Source organism: Tachysurus vachellii, chromosome 8, assembly GCF_030014155.1.
Source record: "Tachysurus vachellii isolate PV-2020 chromosome 8, HZAU_Pvac_v1, whole genome shotgun sequence".
NCBI lineage: Eukaryota > Metazoa > Chordata > Actinopteri > Siluriformes > Bagridae > Tachysurus > Tachysurus vachellii.
This window is the reverse complement of record NC_083467.1, coordinates 28,262,652-28,279,337: the sequence shown is the minus strand read 5'-3', so window position 1 is coordinate 28,279,337 and position 16,686 is coordinate 28,262,652. Positions and strand designations below refer to the sequence as shown.

The window sequence follows — 16,686 nt, the reverse complement described above, 5'->3', positions numbered from 1 at the left end:
GTGGTCACTCTGCAGGAGATTTAAAGACTTTGGCAGAAAGGAATTAGTGTTGGGTCCATAGTGAACCTCAGCGTTTTTTGCTGACCCATTAGTTCCTCAGGAGCTCTTGGTTGTACAATTATAAACTGTTGTAGAAAGGACATTATTTACACTGACATTATTTACATTAACATTATTTACATTAACATTATTTACATTGACATTATTTACATTAACATTATTTCCTGTCCAGTGTCACTAAATGAGGGTGAGGTTCACTTCTGAGTCTGGTTCCTCTCAAGGTTTCTTCCTCGTATCATCTCAGGGAGTTTTTATCCTCACCACAATTGCCTCTGGCCTGATCATTGTGGATAGATGTTAGTTATATAGTATTTTACATTTTAAATGTATATTTTTAAATTAATTTAAATTTATTAATTTATGAATTAATTTTTTGTTTTATTTTAAACTGTTTTTTATTAAAATCACATTTATTTTCTTTAATTGTTCTTTGTTTTTATTATGATTTTTATCGTGTGTCTCTTATTTTTACATATTTTTTTTTCTCTCTTATAAACTGTTTTCTAATTTCTATGTAAGGCACTTTGAATGACCTCTGTGTATGAAATGTGCTATGCAAATAAACTTGCCTTGCCTAAACTTTAAATGTATGTATTCATTTATTTCTATTCTTCTTCTTCTCATCTCATTTTCTACTGCTTATCTGAACTACCTCGGGTCACGGGGAGCCTGTGCCTATCTCAGGCGTCATTGGGCATCAAGGCAGGATACACCCTGGACGGAGTGCCAACCCATCACAGGGCACACACACACACTCTCATTCACTCACACAATCACACACTACGGACAATTTTCCAGAGATGCCAATCAACCTACCATGCATGTCTTTGGACCGTGGGAGGAAACCGGAGTACCCGGAGGAAACCCCCGAGTCACGGGGAGAACATGCAAACTCCACACACACAAGGCGGAGGCGGGAATCGAACCCCCAACCCTGGAGGTGTGAGGCGAACGTGCTTTCTTCTTCTTATTTTTCTTATAATTATTATTATATATATATGTTTTTTATATTTTCTATATTTCTGTAAAGCTGCTTTAAGACAATGTGAATCGTTTAAAGTTGTAGATGAATCAATTAAAAGAAACACCTCCAGGTTTGGGGGTTCGATTCCCGCCTCCACCTTGTGTGTGGAGTTTGCATGTTCTCCCCGTGCCTCGGGGGTTTCCCCCGGGTACTCTGGTTTCCTCCCTCGGTCCAAAGACATGCATGGTAGGTTGATTGGCATCTCTGGAAAATTGTCTGTAGTGTGTGAATGAGAGTGTGTGTGTGTGCCCTGTGATGGGTTGGCACTCCGTCCAGGGTGTATCCTGCCTTGATGCCCGATGACGCCTGAGATAGACACAGGCTCCCCGTGACCCGAGGTAGTTCGGATAAGCGGTAGAAAATGAATGAATGAAGATCAGTTTCCAGGTAAAGAGGGATTATAGGAATAAAGTTCATTTCAGTCTCAGAAAAAAATGGAAAATTTCAGGGGTGGGAGGGGGGTGTGAATACTTATATAATGTCGAGCAATAATAGTGCTTTACAAGGCTAAGCTGCTAACTATTGAGCACTCAACATCCATTTTCTCACAGAAGTGCCTCCTCAATGAGCTTATTCTTCTACAGTTACATGATCTGATGATAAACCCCACCGCACTCCTCCTCTCTTATTACAGAAATACTTTGTTTAATGAGAAGAAAGGACAAAAACGTGTAAAGCACATTTACATTTATGCACTTTACAATTCAGGACCAACAGTTTGTGTGCAAGAACTCCAAAATCATTCCAACTTTGATGAGATACAACAGTCTTGCAAAAGTTCAGAACCATTAATATTTTGTGGGATGAGTTATGCAGGGATAAGTTATGGTTTATTTCAACATCACACTCTTGGAACTGTCTGCTCAGCTTGTACAGTAAATGTCTGCCAGGATAATCGGAAATGGTCTCATAATGTTACAGCATATATTTTATGAGGGAAAACCTTTTGGAATTATTTATTCATTCATTCATTCATCTTCTACCGCTTATCCGAGCTTCTTGGGTCACTGGGAGCCTGTGCCTCAGGCGTCATCGGGCATCAAGGCAGGATACACCCTGGACGGAGTGCCAACCCATCACAGGGCACACACACACACTCTCATTCACTCACACACTCACACATTACGGACAATTTTCCAGAGATGCCAATCAACCTACCATGCATGTCTTTGGACCGGGGGAGGAAACCGGAGTACCCGGAGGAAACCCCAGGTCCAAAGACATGCATGGTAGGTTGATTGGCATCTCTGGAAAATTGTCCGTAGTGTGTGATTGTGTGAGTGAATGAGAGTGTGTGTGTGCCCTGCGATGGGTTGGCACTCCGTTCAGGGTGTATCCTGCCTTGATGCCCGATGACGCCTGAGATAGGCACAGGCTCCCCGTGACCCGAGGTAGTTCGGATAAGCGTTAGAAGATGAGCGAGTGAGTGAGAGTAATTTGAGATCTTGAGATGCCCATAGACTGTTTTTAAAATCGGAGTACCCGGAGGAAACCCCAGGTCCAAAGACATGCATGGTAGGTTGATTGGCATCTCTGGAAAATTGTCCGTAGTGTGTGATTGTGTGAGTGAATGAGAGTGTGTGTGTGCCCTGCGATGGGTTGGCACTCCGTTCAGGGTGTATCCTGCCTTGATGCCCGATGACGCCTGAGATAGGCACAGGCTCCCCGTGACCCGAGGTAGTTCGGATAAGCGTTAGAAGATGAGCGAGTGAGTGAGAGTAATTTGAGATCTTGAGATGCCCATAGACTGTTTTTAAAATCAGCTACTGGGCTCGATTTATTTAACTACTACATATAAGAATTACACTTACACTTAGATTTATGTTTGGAAATTTTATTTAAGCTTTAAATTTACATGCAACATTTGCATTTAATATTTTTCCCTATTTTGTCTGATAACTTTTTTTTGTTCTCGCCATTATTTCTTTTTTTTAATCTCTTCTCTAATCTCTTTCATTGGCACATTTCGCTTGGATGGTTTGCAATTCATTGTGATAAAAGATTTGAAAGACAAAAACAGACTGAAATAATGGAGTATTGTGAACTGATTAGATTTGGGCTTTAGGGTTTAAACTGTTGAACACGTGTCTCCATCTCTTTTGTTTCTTTTAAGCACCGTTATAAAAAATATATTCAACCTATAAATTACAGACTTAAAAAAGGTTATTAGTGAAAGTTAATTAGTGTTTATTGATTGAAAAGGTTAAAGTTTCTGAATTAGAAAAAATGGAGACAAAGTGGTGTTTAATGTCAGGTCCTGGTTCAATGTTAATTACATTAATAAACACACAAACATGGGGGTCACGGTGGCTTAGTGGTTAGCATGTTCGCCTAACACCTCCAGGGTTGGGGGTTCGATTACCGCCTCCGCCTTGTGTGTGTGGAGTTTGCATGTTCTCCCCGTGCCTCAGGGGTTTCCTCCTGGTACTCCGGTTTCCTTCCCCGGTCCAAAGACATGCATGGTAGGTTGATTGGCATCTCTGAAAAAATTGTCCCTAGTGTGTGATTGTGTGTGTGTGTGTGTGTGTGCCCTGCGATGGGTTGGCACTCCGTCCAGGGTGTATCCTGCCTTGATGCCCAATGATGCCTGAGCACAGGCTCCCCGTGACCCGAGGTAGTTCGGATAAGCGGTAGAAGATGAATGAATGAATGATGAATGAACACACAAACATCATATTTTAGGTACTGTAATGGCATTTATTTTATTTATATTAAATTAAAAATATACTTTTGACAGATTCATGTAACAAAACTTTTTTGGGGAGGAAAAGGGGAAATGGGCGAAGAGCATCGAATCAGCAGGAACCCAACCTCCTACTGCACTGCTCTCTGTGGTGCCTCTCGTCTCAAAGAGAAAGAAAGAAAAAAAAAGACGAGAATTTGCTCTGACAAGCCATCAGTCAAAGCTCGGGGAGGCGAAATGAGCCGTCCGATCAATTATTCAATTTGTCAAAGTGAATAATACATAACGACACATTAATCTCACGGAGAAACACCATTAGGAGGGCAATTAACGGGAGCCACATCGGAGCTGCGTCTCAGATGAAACGCTCCAGGACGGGAGTCTTAAAGTCATACAGGTCAAACTTCTCAGCATCGCTCGGACCATACGGGTGATTCCGTGTCCTACGTTTCGGCTCAATCCGAACCGAGAAGTTTAATCGGTACTGTATGGCCTGGAAGGAAATTTCATATTTCCGTCAATATTATTTATTACTGAATAAAAACCAAACGCTTTGCACTGAGGCAAGAGGGGAAAATGTCACACCAATGGGATAGAATCTGTATTGCAGGAGAGCTGCAGACTCCCTCTACAGCAATATTCTGTACAAAAGATCAAAATTAAAATGCAAGTGAGGTTATATTTGACAGAAAGAAGGAAAACGAAGGAATCAACTCCTACCACTTAGGGCAAGGGAAGAGATTAAGGAACACGAGGTCCACCAAGCTGGGATAAATACAATCACAAGGATCACGTCGGGTGCTTAAATTAATAAAATAAAAATTAAAAAAAATCCCCACAAACTCTATGAACAAAATAAGTGCTGCTCAAATTACAGATATATACAGGAGTAACCGATCTCTCTCTCTCTCAAACACACACATAACGATGTAGTTAAACAAAGATCTAGTGTGTTTAATGCTGTTTAAAAAAAAAAAACAAAGAAAAGAAAAGAAAAAAGCAATCTGAACAGTCTAAAGAGAATGAGTACCATCTATTTACAAATTGACCTGGCCAGTTCAACAAGCTATAAAAATACTATTCACATTTTCTCAGTTAACTGTAGTAAAATCTTGAGGAACGACCGTTGTAAAGTGTTTGTTTATTTATTTGTTCATTTATTTATTTGTTTATTTTTTGTTATTGATTTTTTTTTATTTTTTTTTTAAAGCTGAGGAAGATTTTACCTTCCTTTAACTGGTTGAATATAAAACGGAGGGTGTGTAATGTGTAAACTGTGCTTCGTCTTTTGTCCCTCTCTCTCTTCACTTTCTGGTCGCATAAAGACACGAGAGAAATAAACGAGTGTTAATACGAAAGAGACGGTGATATAGAAGATAAAGCCACCATCTAAAGACAAACCCTGTACTTCATGCCAATCCCTCATTAAAGTGTCAATAGCACTGATAGATATAAATTAGTTCTTGCAATTAATTGCTTAACGATGTTGTGCTAAAAATATATCTTGAAATCACATGGCCTTAGATTTTATATATATATATTGCCCAACTGTATATCATCTGATTATGTAGTTTTGCTTTGTTTATGTTTCTTAATTTTTTTTTTTATTTTATTTTTTTTTTTACAATCTACATAAACGTATTTCGAGGGCAAGTAAAAGGTTTGCAGGAATCGCAGGAAAAAATAAACTTCAAGCATTAAATTAATAAAAAGAAATAAAAAAAAGAAGAAACCTTCACCGACATTTCAATACCAGTTTCACATGATCACATTCTCTGGAAAAAAGAAAAGAAAAAAAAAACAAAAAAGAATATTTACAGAAAGGTCACATTTCTAAAGGTTTGCCTGCACATTCGTATGAGAAAGAAATAAAGTTATTGATATCTAGATGTTTATCTTTATTTAGATTTATGTTTATTATATGTGTGGAGGCGTGAGAAAAAAACTGTTATGTGTCAGTAAAATACACTGACACCTTTATGTTAAGTAACAAATAATGATAATGTTATTATTATTATTATTATTATTATTATTATTATTATTATTATTATTATTATTATTATTAAAATGTAGGCTTTTAAACTTGACTGTAATTTAAAGGGAAAATAACTGGAAAAATGGCCAGTATCTAGCAAACTGCAATATTCTGCAAATACCACGGATTTTCCGCAGATTCATGCCCAATCGTGACGTCGTGTGACATCACAACACGCATTCGGTTCAATCCTTCATCCGTTCATGTGGATCAAACAGGAGTACAGCTCTCAGAAACCGATTACATGTGGTGTCCTCACCGGTAAGAGTTTAAAAGAAGAACCCTATATTTCGATTACATCAATTCAAATGGAAAAGAGCGCAAAAAAAATAAAATAAATAATAATAAAAAAGAAAAAAAAAGAAAAAAAATATAAAGGAACTGAATAAATTTCACAATGAAAGACATTATTAGCATGAGTTGTTATTAGCATTCGGGTTGTTGATCAGATGATCAGGGTTCGAGCCCCAGCACTGCCAAGCTGCCACTGTTGGGCCCTTGATCAAGGCCCTTAACCCTCACTGCTCCAGTGGTGCTGTATCATGGCTGACCCTGTGCTCTGACCACAACCTCCTTAGTTAGTTATACGTAAAGAAAGAATTTGACTGTTATGTTTGCTGTTTGCACTTCTGTAAGAATATATGCAGATGTTTTGTCTTTTACTAGAACTTTTAATTGTAAGTATAGTGTAGAGTTATGAGAAACTTATGAGAACGTGTTAACAAACTGACCATGTGATTGGTTTATACAGACCACCACACAACCTTCAAGGTTCTCACAGATGTTTGTTTCTCCTTCAGTGTTTTGGTCTAGATATTAATGAATGTTTATTAGCTGCTTGTTCATTAAAGGAAAGCTCTGTTCCAGTGTTTCTGCTACATCTATTCACAGGATTCTCCATAGCTGCTTTCCATGTGATCCAAGGTAGAATAAGAAACCTTTTTTTTTATGCTTTGTGAAACGTGACGTGGAAAAAGAAGTCATTATTACATCATCCGTTTACTTTAAATATTATTAATGACTAAGGAAACGTTCACCACAGGAGAGCATATTCTTGTATACAGTTAATGCATAATAGATGCTCGAATCCCGTTGGAATTAAAATCTTACTATAACTTTAGCGTTAATGTGAGCACATGTGCAGAAGTATTATTTTTATCCAACTAAGAAGTCCATTGTGATTAGTATAAGATAAGTATTTATCTTAATTAATTACTTAATCCAATACATTAAGCTATTGCTAAATGCTACAAAAAAAAGGGGGGGAATCAAATCAATCTTGTATCTCTTTCAGATGTTAATAGGAACGTCGTAGAATAATTTAACAATATTTTAATCTTATCTAGTCCGTATACCTTTGGGAAACGTTGTGAAGCAATCTGGTGTTACTTTTCATTGTTTTCAGCTGGAGATCCCTTGAAAAGTTATTTTGTTATTTAAAGCAAACCGCACTTCATGTAAAAAAAATTAAAAAAAAAGAAAGATAAAAAAAAAAAAAGAAAAGAAATGAAAAACATCTGGTACAGTATGCGATTAGTGCCAATTTCAATTTCAGTAGAAGAACAAACCAGAAATGAGGGCACACACTAAATATACAGAAAAACTAACTAACAAACAACAACAAAAACCCTTCAAAGTATCTCATCAGTGTATTACGATACGGTGGTCTTAAGAGAGATGCGAATTAAATCCCAGTGAAGAAAAATTCTGTATAGAACTAGTTAGTCCTTGTGTACAAATCATCAGTACCAGATTATAACCCTTTATATAATATTTCAAATAAAAAAAAAATAATAAATTGTACCAATACACAGCACAACCCACACATACAGTACAGGTTGGCCTTTCTTTACCAGTATGACAAAAGAGGAATCACATGAATGATTCAAATATTTCTCAGTCTTAATGGTTGGAAAGGGGGATGTTAATTGACAGTGCCAGACCAATAAGTGCTTTTAAACCTACATAAGAGACAAGTGAAGTCCCTCCATTAGCAGCAAAACATAACGCCTGGCAGTGTTCAAAACTACACACTATCCTGGCCTTGGACACTTGACATGATCGACATATTTCTCGCTCTCTCGCTCTCTCTCTTTTTCAGTGTGACATTTCTCGATTTGTTGTCCAACATTACGAGAAACATATATCTTATTATACAAACCTATGAAGTTGCAGGATGTACAACTTTACAACGTTTTTCATATTTCCAGTTGAACATAGTCCAAAGGGAGAAGACCCATAAAAAGACCAGTAGTCTCTGCCTCGAATGCTGAATGTTAATTGTTTGTTTCCTCTTGGCATGAACTTTCCTGGCACTTGTTCTTCATCATGCTCCTCTGCATCAGGATTAATTGTGCCAGCTCAAGCGGTTGCAATAAAAAGCGAGTCCCAGCGTGTCTCTTACTGACCCTCGTTTGATGGACTATCACAATTTTATATCGCTCCTCAGATCCTCAGACTGTAGCATTCAAGTCATTCAGAAAAGGTCAGTATTGACCAAGAGGTCTGTATCATCCGTTCTTGATTTGTAATATGCCTTGGTCATTATTATCAGGCATTTAAGATAGATCCAGTTTGTGCAGTCTGTATAGTCGTTTTATTACCTCTGTGTGTGCAGTCCATTATCACAGCTGGTGGTTTCATGTGTGACTGTCAACTGTTGCTGGGTGAAAAAAAATCAATGCTGGCTGAATGGAACAAAAAGAAAAATACTGCTGCAGACTATTGAACGCATCCTCTTTTATGAACAATAGACTTTACAGTAGACTTTACATAAGTTCCTCTCTGTATCGCCCATAGAGAATGGCATGACAAAACAAATTCTTTTTTACGTTTGGTGTGTGCATGTGTTTGGACACATGGCGTTTGTCCTGGCACTTTATGGTCCCAAATTTAGGCTATTGGACCTTTGGGGTAATGTAATGCTATTAGCATTTATTTCAAAAGAAAGGCAGTGACCATAGAGACTAAATGGTGTGATGACGATGAGTCCCATACTACTCTCTTAGGACTTTTTAAGAGATGAAAATGTAGCTGTAACAAAGAAAATGTTTGCATGGAATAGCATTCTAATATTTAACAAATGACTAGGGTAGTAACAGAAAAAGGGCCCATCAAGACAGACTTGGTGCTTAGTACTCTTTTTGTCCTGACTTCTTTCAAAATGTCCACAGTGTGGCAGTAAATTGGTTGTCCAAGAGCGTTTAGTAAATGTTTACTTGTCAACCAGATTTGAGAATGTCTTCAAACCAATTCCAGTATAATGCAAATAGAGAATCTGGCATTGCAGTGGAAAGAGATTTCTCTTGCCAAGTGAATCCAAAGTCCAAATGCCAAAGATGGTAATTATTTGTGATGGTGGGAAATGGAGGGGTAAGACAAGGAGAAAGGTTGACTGACATGGTTGTCTTTCATCTGTCTCGGTGAGAGAAACACCAGATGGGTGCTAATTAAGCATCAAATACAGTCTGGAGTAGGGTACAGGAGAGATGAGGAGGGGAAGGGAGGAGAACTGGTACTGTTGTGAAGTCCAGTGTTAAAAGAAACTATGAATGCCCCCTTCTTCCTGTTCTCCCTCTCCTTCTAATCTCTTTCATTCTTTTGCCTCCATTGTCCTACACTACTGTGTTCCTCTGCCGGTAGGGTGGCGGTGGGAGCACCGTGCCTGTTTTCAGGGCATACTCTGTTAGGTACTCCTGGTTCTCGGCTACCGCGGGCCGGATGCGGCCGTTCTGCCTATAAAAGAAGCGTGTGCTGCAGTCCTGCAAAACCTCTGGCCCATGTAGTGATGCCTTGGGTGGAAGACTGTGCTGCCAGTATTCAGGGTTGTCAAAGGTCTTTTTAGGTTTTTTGTCTGCTACAACAGTGCCAGAGTGAGCTGGGTGGAGAGTGTGGGACGCATGGAGGCTATGGCCTGAAAGCGAAGGATGAAGGGTGTGGCTTGAAAGGGTGGGTATACCAGACTGAGTGGAGTAAATGGGCTGTGCCGGGATGTGGCCATGCCCTGAGGGAGCACTGTGTGATGGGTGACCTTTTTGAGCAACATTTTGGCCACTGGCAGCACCAGGGTTGCCCAATACCAGCGTTCCATGGGCCACAGGGATGCCATTCTTTCGCAAGGTCTCCTGATTCTTCTCTCCAGAATTGTGAAAAGTATTGAGATACAAGGGATCATTGACATATTCATCTTCCATCTTGGGTTGGCCATTGGTGCTTGAATGGTGGCTCTGGTCTAGATTATGAACTTCTCCGTTTCGGCGTCGGGTAACAAATGGGTTCTCTTCCACTGGGTTGAGATAATCTAGCAGAAGGAAAAAAGAATATATAAGAAACAACAAAAGACACGAGAGGATTCCAGTAAAAAAAAAAAAAAGTTTCCAAAAGTTAGTGATATCACACAGATCTCTTACAGATTCCCCTCCCACACACTGCCTAATGTTTATGCTGTGGGCTTCGTATCTGATCTTTATGACATCGGTCCCAGTCGTAAGCCATGCATTATTGAACTATGGGAACTCTGTTCTGGTTTCCAAATTTAACTTGAATGGAAAAAACGAAAGACACTTGACATTAATACCTAAGGAAAACAGCAAAGATAACACATTGCATTGGTCATGCATTGTAGTCAATGAAGAATATTATTTGATTTCTTTATGGATATTATATTAATGTACAAAATGTAAGTGGATTTCTTAACATCCCATAGACAAGACTGACATGAATAATTCTGAAAAATATAAATTATGAAGTTAATGTTTCTTCTGGTTGATTAATTTGATAAGAAGAGTGAAATAGTAATAGTAATAAATTATTTGTCATTTTTAACCTTTTTAGTTTAAGTTACTGTTGGTGTAGTATGCCTCATGGGTAACAGGAAAAGTGCTATGTGCAGAAAAGGGGTGTGCAGAGTAAAAGAGCTCTGATTTATGTACAGTAAATATATATCAAGGTTATATGGAGTGTAGGAAGTGTAGGAACAATTCAATCTCAAGTTCCTTCTCGCATACCCTGTACTGTAGCCCTGGCATGGTCTTGCCATAGCAGATTTCTAAGAAGTCATACAGAAAGTTCTACAGGGTCGTAGTGTTGTACAGTACCTGTGGGTTTCTTCTCCTTCTTAGTAGTCATGTATCCATCCTGGTCTTTTTCTGTTCTGGCTGCTCTTTCACCCATTAGCAGTGTGGGCTCGGTGCTATAGCGCTGTGCACTGCTTTCCTCTCCGGTCCTGACCCGGGGAGATGCTTGTTTTCTCAGGGTTCCATTACAACGTAGGTCATCTGTGACTCCTGCAGCACCCTGCTGAGTCTCTTGAGAGGAGCATGATGGTGATACAGAGGAAACAGCTACAACTCGGGGTATAGTGGCCATCATGGCCTCCATACCAAAACTGCCATCCTGACAGGCAAACTGATTCTGCAGAAGCATAGACAAGAAATCCTTTTACTTACAAATATTAGTATGCTAATATGAGAAGCTTCTACATTGCTTCATGATTGCTTCTACAATGGTTACTGCGTAATTGTTTGTATTACAATACATACACTTGGGGCACTAAGCAGTTATTATGGAAAGTACACCACATACAGAAATTTCCCTCAATGAATTTCTATTCTCAAGCTCCAAAGTACTTTTTACTTTCACTATTTGCTGCTGTTGTGTTCTTTCAGCTGCTCCCTGTTTAGCACCACCGCATCAGATCACGTGGTCCACATATTAGATTTGGCACAGGTTTTATGTCATATGACCTCCATGACGCAACCCTCCAGTTTTATTGAGGTTTGGGACCGGCACTGAGAGTTAGCTGCCCGGGAATCAGGCAACGAGTGCGCAGGGTCCTGCCTCTGGACCACCCGGATCTTCTACTGCTTTCACTATTTATCCCATTCTAAATCATAGAATTCCATATTTTCCCTTGTATATCCCAAAGTTTATAATACTTTGGAGCTGTGTTTAATGGTTTATTTCCCAAGATTAGACATTTATTGCTGAGTTGAATGGGGTGTTATGGCAGTTCTGGCTATTTTACTGTCATATCATCATCATCATCATAAATCTGTATTATTTCAACCCCTTAATCACTCAATGGCAATTATTTGGGCAGGTTTTTATATTACAATGAATGTTTATTCTTTTGCAGCAAATTGTTCACTGAATTCTTGCTCAGTGCCCTAATTAATTAACCATCATCACATTGTATTGCATTTGAGAAAAAAAAATAATATAAAAAAAAATAATATATATATATATATATATATATATATATATATATATATATATATATATATATAAATAACACCCATTTTGCTGAATTGATAGCACATATCAACTGTATAAGCTGTATAAAACTGTATTATCAGCTGTACAAATCTGTTCATATAGATATACCTGTGCATGCACATGAATAATACAGCACAGCAGAACATTCATCCTGATGCAAATTTAACAATTAGAAACGTGTCCAACTTCTGTGAGATGAAACCATTTACCGCAGAGCAAAAAACCTGAACCATTCGTATAACAGCTGGTGCACCGATTAGTTCAAATGGCATTATAGCAAATTCATATTCAGCAACTCATGACAATGGGCTGCTTGTGTCTTTTAATTCACCGTTACATAATTTCCCCAATAAAGGAAGAAAAACAAATTCCTATAATAAAGCATTGTCGGTAATGTAATTAAAATCTGTTTCTTAATATACTACAGCTTGGACCTGGATATTTAATAAAAGAATCAACTTTCAAAGTGCTAAGAATATGGCTGGGCTGTTTTTCGACTTAATATTCTGATCCGCTTTGTGCATTTCAGCTCAGTTTTGTTCTCCCTGAACAGAGTTTAGCCGGCGAACTCCGGCAGAAAGACGTCTGTCATGTTCCGCAGAGGCTCCGGAGGATTGATATCTCTCATTGATATTCATTGTGCTTCGCTTTGCTTCTATTCCATCCGAAGGAAAAAAAAAAACAAAACAGCCAGCAGAATGTAAAATGTTGCCTGTGTAAAGACAATAAGAGAAATAAAGCAGCGTCCGCCCTTTAGGTTCTACAGGTACAAACATAAACCTACTCATCCCATACAGACATATCAAAAACATGTTATTCCACAGTTCTTTTGCCCTATACAAGGATTACATTTCCTTTGCACCAGCATTCCGTTGTCTTCCTACATTATTGGCATTCCTTGCAACATGCTTTTATTTGCTTTTTAAAATGTCTCTGTCAAGTCTTGTTTCTAATAATTGGACAGATCATATTTTATGCATGCAAATATTTGCTAATGCTTCCGTCTGATAAGCTGCTTGGTTACTTTGCCAGCATGGGTTGAGTCATTGCCTTGCTGCATAATGAATCAATCAAGCTGTAGCCATTTTGTTTTTGGCACGCAAGCTGTTTGGGGAAATCAATTTATTTCTAAATCTTTAACTATCTTCATTTTAAGTCAATGAGTCTATTCTGACTTGCTGTTTCAGAGACAGCTGACTCATCTTTTTGGCCTATTAGCACATGATATTGGTTTTGCTAACATATATATATATATATATATATATATATATATATATATATATATATATATATATATATATATCTATAGGCATTGATATGAAGCTTAATGTTTCTGGAGCCACGGTAGACTCAAGACCCTCTTGTGAGACTGTACGGTACCTTAAAGTTGTCTAAACTGCAACCTGCATTAGTAAAACAATTTTTTGTGCATTTCCGAGGCACTTTGTAATTTAAAATAGCCAAATTAGCTGTCATCCACCACTCTTTATATTCTTCTCATGCTCAGCTTTGTATCAGCCATTGATTGCTTTCTTCTCTACCTTAATTCTTGAATTCATCTACACACAATTTCTGAAATATATTTATTTTTGCTTTATAGTTGTTGTTTCAGCGCACGCTTCTCGACCAGTCATGCTTTGTTTATTCTTACCGAACGGTCACGCTTGTTTGGTCTGAAGACAGACAGCGAAGGCAAAAGATTGATGGTGTTCAACACTTGCTGTGTGTGTTTACGAAATGATTTCAAGCAAAAGGCAGAACTCTGTCATCATCATACGTACATTTCTCCAGACATATTTTAATACAGATGCTTTTTCTTCCCATTTGTTCATATACATCAAGTCTTAAACTATTTAAATAAAGAACCTTAGTATCTAGAAACCTGAAAAATATACCTTCATGACACATGCATCAATTTTATTGTATGTGTTTTTTTTTTAAACACATCAGTAACGTTAAGAGTTAATAAACCAGTGACGCTCGGGTGCCGAGCAAACACTCAGCCGCCACTCGCTGTCTGTGAGCAAACATCCCCTTTTCGCTTGAGTGAGGACCCTGATATTTACACAGGCTGGCCTTCGTAATGAAAGCTCCACCGGTGATGCATCCTGGGAGATGACGTGGGAAGTACATCTCCCCTGAGAGATCGAATGGCCCTTTACCCAGTATGGATAAAATGCAGCTATCGATATCTTCTCAAGTGTGATTGCTTTCACAAGCCCAAAAGGTCACCATGAGCAAATATTTGTTTTTCATCCTGTGCTGGGTTTTTATGTTTTTTTTTCTTATATATAACTGTGGTCACTTTGAAAAGTTTCATTAGATAAGCTTGCAGTCAATTATACCAGATCTCAAAATGCATCGAACAATTCAAGGAAACCACAAGACTGCAGAGTTTAGTGTCTGCTCCAGGACAAGGATGCTGGCGCATATATTCGCTAGGATGTAATGTATATCTCAATCTTCTTCTTCTTCACTATGATCATTATGATTAAGAATTCCATTATATTATATTATTTTTATGTTATATTGTTATGTTTGTACTTTGTCTTAGATTAATTCTATCACTTGTCTTTGGACATTCCTGAGTATCTGATATAATATTATATACCTGACAATAAAATATTCACTTTACAGATCTGTAAAAAAACACCACCACCACCACCAACAACAACAACAACAACAAAGGTGTTTAATTGCTTTTCCAGAATTTCCTTGGGCTTCTACTAGAGGTTTTCCCCAAAACTGATCTGTTATGTTTCAGCATTCACTAAATTCCAGGGGTTTCGTTACCACAACGTAAAGTGGGCGTGTTTCTGGAGGTCATGGAAAAATGCCCTCTTTCAAAAAAAAAAAAAGTGCGTACCTACGATGGATAATGAAGGACAAAACAGTCATACAGGTAGATTTTATATTTTATATCTATTATGCTTTATAACCTTACAGTTAAGCTATTTTCAAAAACAAATAAACAACCAAAAACTACAGTTAGGGTTAGGGTTAGATTATCAAATAGGCCACGCCTACCCGAAGATGCAATATCTGTTACGCTGTTCTGAAATCCCTGGAAATACAGTAAGTGCATCCCGTTATGTTTCGTACTGTGTCTTAACCTTATGACCCTAGGTACTACTTTTCAAGCCTAACCTGAATTAACAGAAATGGATCAAACTTCCATTAAAGGTCATGATTCTACAATCTCAAGGTTGAGTAGCCCATGAGTAGATATTCCTTGTTAGTAATTGTTTAAATGAACAGTCTAAGGGGGTTGGAAGAAACACCTGTCAGTCAAATGTTCCAATATTTCTGATAAAATAGTGGGTTAACATGGGCTCTGAAAACACCGTTCCTTACAGTGAAGCATGGTGATGGTACTGTAGCATCATGTTGTGTGAATGCTTTTGATCAGCAGAGGAACTTTATGGAACTTTAACAAATGCAGAGCAACCATAGTGGAAAATTGGCCTGGTGCGTGTTTGGTAGTGAGGTTCACCTTTCAACAGGACAACAACCCTATTCACACATCCAAAGCTCCACTGGAGTGGTGTGAACCCAAGAATCTGATTGGGTGAGAATGGCTCACAAGGAAGACCAGAAATCAATCTGACTGAGAATCTATGACTCAACATTGCTGTTCATCACTGGTCTTCAGAAGAAAGGCCAAAAGTATCAGGCTCCAAGTGTGCAAAGCTTATTAAAACATAAATCAGAAGATTTAAAGCTGCATTAGCAGCTAAAGGTGGTTCTACCAATTATTGACAAAGACAAGGGGGTCAATAATTTGTCTGTATTTGGATACGCTGTGCAAATTGAATAGTAAAAATAGTAAAGGTTTTGCTAAATGATCCCCAAAACCTGAATATTAGAAGCTGAATAAGGAAAAAAAGAAGAATGATAAGAGAGAGAAATTTGTTAGCATGTCTGACCTTCTGTCTTTTTCTGTTTGACTGAGAAAAAAGTGAGAGATTTCAATTTTGGTGAACACTTTATGTGCACTTTACCTCTGAAGGGTACTACAAGACAGACATGATTGATTGTCTCTAAATTCATCAGGGAAGGAGAACTCAGGCGTGCTGCTACTGAAGGACTCCAGTCGGAGGTTATTGGACAAAATAATGAGGGCTGATGGGTGACAAAAATGGAAAATTATGGATTCCTGAAATCATTGCCCAAATGCCTGTTGGTCTCTGTTGCACAGTCATGTCACTTATTTGCAGAATTTATTGGTCAAGTATTTTGTGCTAATATCAGGCTATAAGCTCAAGTGAATTTCAGCGATGTACCTCAGTAGCTTCTCATTCACCTCCCTAGCAGTGTAGCGTGTAAAACTCACTCGGTTGGAGTCGAGGCGTGAGCGAGTCGTATAGGTAAGAGGAGGGATGTTAAAGGTGTGAGGCACCAGGTATTCCTCAGCATCCATGAGGTCCTCCAGCTCCTCCTCATCCAGCAGACTCTGGAAAAACTTGCTGTCATTGGGGCTGGGCAGCTTCATCCGGTCATCACCCTGAGGAACAACAGGGATGTGGTAGACTAGTGGTTAAGGTTGGGCTACTAATCGGAAGGTTGTGAGTTCGATTCCTACGTCCACCAAGCTGCCACTGCTGGGCC

At 38.5% G+C, this 16,686-nt stretch overlaps 1 protein-coding gene across 2 annotated transcripts in view; it reads right to left on the bottom strand.

Moving 5' to 3' along the window:
* Window positions 1–3,629: 3,629 nt before the first annotated feature.
* Window positions 3,630–16,686, bottom strand: part of LOC132850488 (receptor tyrosine-protein kinase erbB-4-like) — a 396,243-nt gene continuing 383,186 nt past the window's right edge. For both annotated transcript variants that reach the window (XM_060877116.1, XM_060877115.1), the window contains exons 25-27: window positions 16,412–16,582; window positions 10,899–11,214; window positions 3,630–10,102 (exon numbers count right to left, since the gene is read on the bottom strand). In XM_060877116.1, the coding sequence (XP_060733099.1) occupies window positions 9,417–10,102; window positions 10,899–11,214; window positions 16,412–16,582 (1,173 nt within the window). In that variant the 3' untranslated portion in view covers window positions 3,630–9,416. The remainder of the gene's footprint in view (window positions 10,103–10,898; window positions 11,215–16,411; window positions 16,583–16,686) is intronic.